Raw genomic sequence first — 6,770 nt, 5'->3', positions numbered from 1 at the left:
CTCCTAAACAGCAGCTCTTATAAATACAAATTATAGAATTTCATATTTCTTTAACAAATATTTTTTTATTATTCTTATTATTCTTTTAAACAAATTAATTGAGCCAGCATTTTTATAATCACTATCCAGAGTATTCCGTAATCGTATTCCTTGGACTGAAGTACATCTGTCCTTTAAATTTATTGTAATTCTAGGTTTATCTATATGTAACTGAAATAATTCCTCCCTCTCGTCRTGCGTTGTGCATTACAAAGCATATAAACAGTAGTAGTTTACTCATCGGAGTCAGTGGAGGAAAAATGAAACTTTTTTTGGCGATGAAAAGAAGACTAGGTCGTTAGTTGCGCGTTCGTGTTCTAAGTCCGTCTTGCCKATTTGTAAAAGCAGATTGTTCAGTGTCACGCAGAACCATAAGCTCCCACTGCCCATTCTCTCAGCAACAAACACGTCCACAAGTGTGTGTCCCCACCAGAGGGCGCACCACTTAGTCTCACAAATCCTGACGTCTGTCCAAAAGTAGTGGTAGCGTTACACACGAGGATTTGATTTTTTGTTTTTTAAGCTAAAATAAAAAAGTCTGGGTCGCTTTATATGTGAATACATATGGTAATCATGCTCACTATATATACATGTTACAAAAACTGAAATGTGCTATTAGTTGGACTTTTTCGAAAATTAGATCCTCAACAAGGGTTAGAGCTTTAAATAAAAATGAATAGATTTGCAGTTGGCATATAGTTTGTTCTTTACATTTTTGTCCTTGATGAACTATATGTTTGTTAGTTTTTTCAGGGCTTACTGAGACTTTAATGTCCTGTTTTTAAGAGAACATATGTTTTTATCTACTCCAAACCTCCATCTTTCTCTGCTAATGAACAGCACCTGCTTGGAGCCACTCGGTTCCATTAACCAGCTTTCAAAACTAAATATTTTTGTTCAATTTTCATCTTATTTTTCTACATGATTAAGGGTTTGGGTTAGTGAGTTGATGAGGAGAAATAAGGCAAGCTAACATGATGCAGTAGCTTTTACTGGGTGTTCATGTACCTGTAATTCACTTTATCTGTGCTAACATCTTCCCTCCGTCTTGACACCTTTTTCCTGCTTTTTGTTTGTTTTTCAGGTGATGTAAGGACCAGTATCAGCTGACGGGGTGTGTGTGTGTTAGCACACATAAATGCACGACCATTCCCAAACTGAAAGGAAAAAAAAATCTGCCCCGAAATCCCAAAGACGCACACGAATAAACAACCGAACAGATTTTCCCACCTTGTCTTGTACTATGCAACTGTAGAGTGTTCCTGAACTCCATTGAACGTTTGTCTTTATTTTTTTTTTCCCTTTTACATTTAAATGTACAGTTAAAAATATTCTTTCAAATGAATGATTTGGGATTTGGGATCAACGTTTGACTTCTGCCTTCAAAAGAAAATCAAACTGTTACAATTTTTGTCATTCCACGGCTGTCGATCATGTTATTATTTTTTTTGTTGTTGTTCCTCGTTAAATTTCCGAGCGTTTAGAGAGTCCACGCAGTTGGTAGAAAAACAAAGAAAAAAAAGATAATTTAGAGATTGTACAGTCACTTTTGAAATCTGTCCTGCAGCATGCTTGATGTCAAATTCCCCTTTAAAAGCATCAATGTGCCGACAGACTTTCTCTTCTGTAAAATTTCACCCCTTCTGTGCCTAAAACCTTCATTCCTACAGTAGACGTCAGCAGATGAATTATATTGGGGTTGTGTATAAAGACGATATAGATTTAAAATGGAATTTGTCCTAAACCTTGCTTTGTACGAGGCCCATTATTCTTATGTAGAAAAGGTTTGTTTGTTTTAGAGGTATATGTTGAGAAATCAGAGTAAAGCCATGATTGCCTTGCTACCTCAGACTCATAGACACAGTTTTGTTTTAATGGTTGTGATCATTAACAGACAGCCTGGGTTAGTGTTTGAAGCTTACTGTATTTGTGTACACTGCAAGGAGTTACCAAGTGAAAAAAACTATATATAACTGTACCAGAGGGGGTCTGCTGAAGCTATTCTCYGAAAGTCACTTCATTTGTTTTTATTTTATTTTATTTTTGCCACTGGCCTTTCGAGCACTGGTCCCTCACTGCGTCATGTCGTTGTGCTTTTTATGCTGTCCTGTAAAACTTGTGAGACTGAACAACACTACTATAACCTCCTCCAGCTGTAGAGGACTGAAAATGTTGATGGTTTTAACGGTTCCACTCGTGGCGACCCTTTAGCCATGGCAGAACTGTGTCGCTTCTCCTGAGGTATGTAAAATAGATTGACCACACTACATGTAATATGGCTWCGATGTTTTCTTCGAAATAAAAAAAAGTTTTTCTAACAAAAGCACAATTTCTCTGCTGTTTTATTTTGAAATTTCCTGCAGCGATAGCACTAAAATTAAGATTGCGTGACCGATTTAAAAAAAAAAGTTGGTTTGTGTAAAATGTTAATGTTTGCAAATMTCATAAATCCATATTTAATTCACAGTGGAGCATAATAAACATATCAAATACTGAAACTAATATATTTGATGAGATTTGCATTCTGTTTTGATTGAATTTTAAAAGAATTTGCTTTGCAAATATTGAATTTGCGCGGAGAAATTTGTCACTCTTGGTTGGAGAGGTATGGGTTTGATGATCTTCCTGCAGGTGTGTTAGTATTTATCAGGGGGATTGATCACACAGTGAGGGSGGGTCTATCATTATTACATGTTTGCAGTGAGCACACTGAGCTCACGCTGAGAAAACAAATCATTTTGGGTGAATGATGGGAGCTAATTAGCCCATTGAAGATTGGGGTTTGTGGGTTTACGGCTCAGGTTATTTTCAGTGTTTGTGGGAAAGTCGAGGCCTCAGATGATTTCATATCCAATGACTAAAATGCACAAATTTAAAAGAAAAAAACTATGTATAACTTACCAGGAAATATATTAAATCTGTGTATCCTCAGCTTTTATTACCACTAATTGTGGTTTTGTTATTCCACCTTTTTTATTTTGTATGATTTTTTTAATAGATTCATCTTTACTTGGCTTTGCTGCCACCTTTTTTGGTCATAAATTAAAATTTGACCCTTGCTTGCAATTTCATCATGTAAAATCAGCATATTTCAGCAACCTGTCAGGCTAAATTATGCCTCCTTGGGAAGCTGTCCGCTCTCTAAAGGCTGCAGTTATTAGACTGTGTCAAAACTTAAATTGGTTGTGACCTTGTTTAACGGCTCCTTCATTACTTTACATCGCTTCCTGTCATTCTTGTCACAAAATTCTAGGAAGCAAATTATAGTTGTATAACCTCATCTGATCTAACGGCTCAGAAAATCTCAATCTGACAATTTCCAGGTCTTTTTGTTGCTGTTATTTCCTTTTAGTTGCAATTTAAAGAAGAACATCAAACTCTTTTAATAGTCTTTTGCTATATCATATCAGTCATGGTCCAATAATTCAGAAACTGGTTTTAATATTGTAGCTGTAGCCAAGTGGTAATGCACCTTAATTGGATCTGGGGTAACTGTGTACTCTGCACAGACTACGGGTAAGTGCTTTTTCCCAAGGAGCATTAACACTTTGACCTCTAGTTCTGTATGATGCTGCAAAAATCTACTTCCGTATAGGAATAAATAAGTTTATAAGTTGCAAAGCACTGCACATGAGGAATGGATGTTTTTGGACAGGTGGGAGTGCATCAAGGCTCTGTTCTGAGCCCCTTCTTATTTGCCTGGGGGATGGGCTGATTAACACGTTGAAATTCCAAGCAGATCTGTGAGAAGAGAGGAATAAAAGTCATCCGTAGCAAGCAGAGGTGGGTAGCAACTTGTTACATTTACTCAGTTACATTTACTTGAGTAACCTTTTTAGGGAGAAATGTACTTTTAGTAGTAGTTTGACACCGTATTTTTTACATTACTTAAGTAAAGTATCACTACTCTTGAGTAAACTTTTTGAATACCCACCGTAGCTTAACTAAATGAATTTGAAATATATGAACCAGAAATGCACCAGAAAAACGTGAAGTGAGACCTCTTGTTTGTAGGCAAGCTTTGTTCTAATGCTGTTTTATGTCTGTATGTTTGTATACACATTGCCTACTGTAAATATTACTTTCAAAAGTTAAATAATAAGAATTTTATTTGGAAAATTGTTTTTTCTGCAGAAATTATGTGTAATTGTGCTTTTTATTTGTAATAATTTTCTTCGTTTTAGTTTTTAAAAACACCAGAATTTGCGTATTGTATTTTATATTTTTTGTCTTACTGATGAGATAATGTAAAAATATTAAACCCGATGTTACTCAGTACTCAGCCTTTTTATAAAAATATTTTTTACTCTTGAGTACATCTTTTGGGTATTTTGGTAGTGAGACAGTGCAAAGCAGGTGGGACAGTAAAAATACAAGGAAGCAGGACTTTGAATATGCCGAGTCAACTGTCCTGGAAAATCCAGGCAGTGAATGATTTGTGACAAAAGGATGGCAGCAAAGGTCAAAAGAAAGGTTTGCAAGAGAGCAGCTGTCTTGTCTTGTTTGAAGACAGAGATGCTGACTAATTGACAGGAGACAGAACTGGAAGTGGCAGAGCTGAAGATGCTGAGGTTCTCCTTGGGATGGATAAGATTAGGAATGAGCTCATCAGGTGCCAGACTGAGATGGTTTGGTCAGAGGCTATCCCACTACTTTTATTAGCTTTTTTCTTCAACTTTCATTTTACATTTTTTCTCCTGTAGTGCTGCATTAAAGTAGAACTTTCAGAACCGTGGACAGCTCCGGTAGTGCTGCATTAGAGTAGAACTTTCAGAATGGTGGACAGCTCCTGTTGTGCTGCAATAAAGTAGAACTTTCAGAACCATGGACAGCTCCTGCGGTGTTGCATTAAAGTAGAACTTTCAGAACCATGGACAGCTCCTGTAGTGCTGCATTAAAGTCGAACTTTTAGAACCGTGGACAGCTCCAGTAGTGCTGCATTAGAGTAGAACTTTCAGAATGGTGGACAGCTCCTGTTGTGCTGCAATAAAGTAGAACTTTTAGAACCATGGACAGCTCCTGTTGTGCTGCAATAAAGTAGAACTTTCAGAACCATGGACAGCTCCTGTAGTGCTGCATTAAAATAGAACTTTCAGAACCATGGACAGCTCCTGTAGTGCTGCATTAAAATAGAACTGTCAGAACCGTGGACAGCTCCTGTAGTGCTGCATTAGGGTAGAACTTTCAGAATGGTGGACGGCTCCTGTTGTGCTGCAATAAAGTAAAACTTTCAGAACCATGGCCAGCTCCTGTAGTGTTGCATTAAAATAGAACTTTCAGAACCGTGGACAGCTCCTGTAGTGCTGCATTAAAGTCGAACTTTTAGAACCATGGACAGCTCCTGTTGTGCTGCAATAAAGTAGAACTTTCAGAACCATGGACAGCTCCTAAAGTGCTGCATTAAAGTAGAACTTTCAGAACCATGGACAGCTCCTGTAGTGCTGCATTAAGGTCAAACTTTTAGAACCATGGACAGCTCCTGTTGTGCTGCAATAAAGTAGAACTTTCAGAACCAAGGACAGCTCCTGTAGTGCTGCATTGAAGTAGAACTTTCAGAACTATGGACAGTCCCACAGATATTCCGTAGATACAAATATCTTAGCAACTGTTCATCTCGGCGACATATATTTCCAAATATGAATGAACTTTTTTTTACAAAAATATGTCACATGCACTTTTTTCATATTTCAGTAATATATTTAATTTAATTATTTTGTAAACTATTAGAATAGACTTGCAGTGATGAAAGTGATTTTGTCTCGACCCTTGGCACCGCTCAAAAACTTTACAAATCACTCGTCTCATTTAGTTCATTTTCCTGTCTGTCTGTCCCCTCGCTCCTCTGAGTATCACCATCTGTGATCTGCTAATTCTCCTGCTGTGTGAGGAGGGGGGGTAGCAAGCTATGATTAATCCTTCAGGCTTTGGCTGTGTGGCCTCAGMTGTCCACCAATCAACACAACCATTTTTTTCTGGATCGAACTGTGCTGATGATGGCGGTGATGGATGTTTGCCTGCTTTTCATTCATGCARCCACGCTGGCTGGTGTGCAGAGCCGTTCCCTCCGACAGCTGTCSTTTTTGATCAGATGCTTGGCAGGCAGTGACAGACTTGTGGCTGATGGTGTGGGTGTCTATGACCCCCTCCTCCTCCTCCCCCAGCACAATGCAGGGGTGGGCAACAGATGTTCAGGGTGAGGTAAGACCCTGCAGGACTTATGTGAGGGGTCTGTGATTCAGCCCGGACCCCAGAGGGGAATCCACGCAGGGCGGATGGACACAGAAACAGATCATTAATATTTATATGATGTCAGCAGTTGAATTTGTTTAATGCTGAGGCTGGAGTTCTTTATGTAAATGCTCCAACTCCTGCAAAACTCCAGTTAAACTCGTATCCTAATGAATCTCTGAGCTTTAACAGTTCCCTTGCAGTGCTTATCTGCTGGAGTTTATCGGCCCCGGTGCGGTTCAGAGCTTCAGAATGTGCTGAGTGCACATGGTGAGCTGCGGACGAGCTCTTCTTTCCACAATTACTGCTAAGTAGCTAACTGGACCTTTTGAGAAATCACCAGGCAAAGTGTTAAAAGTGTTATCATGTCAAAGGCTTTTTGGAATTTTTATTTTTTTATTTTTTTGTCCTAAATCAGCATTTTTCTTTTCTTATCTGGGCAGTGAAAGAGGAACAAACTCTTGTGTGTGTGTGTGTGTGTGTGTGTGTGTGTGTGTGTGTGT

General features: G+C 38.4%; 1 protein-coding gene across 1 annotated transcript in view; it reads left to right on the top strand.

Moving 5' to 3' along the window:
* utrn (utrophin) overlaps positions 1-2,362 on the top strand; it is a gene marked incomplete in the record, with an annotated part of 237,438 nt that extends 235,076 nt beyond the window's left edge. Inside the window, 1 exon segment of the mRNA XM_014011589.1 lies at positions 1,124-2,362. Coding sequence (XP_013867043.1) covers positions 1,124-1,132 — 9 coding nt within the window.
* Between the last annotated feature and the right edge of the window lie 4,408 nt (positions 2,363-6,770).

Source organism: Austrofundulus limnaeus, unplaced genomic scaffold (genome assembly GCF_001266775.1).
Source record: "Austrofundulus limnaeus strain Quisiro unplaced genomic scaffold, Austrofundulus_limnaeus-1.0 Scaffold82, whole genome shotgun sequence".
Taxonomy (NCBI): domain Eukaryota; kingdom Metazoa; phylum Chordata; class Actinopteri; order Cyprinodontiformes; family Rivulidae; genus Austrofundulus; species Austrofundulus limnaeus.
The sequence above is the reverse complement of the archived record's forward strand: the minus strand, read 5'-3'. Positions and strand labels throughout refer to the sequence as shown.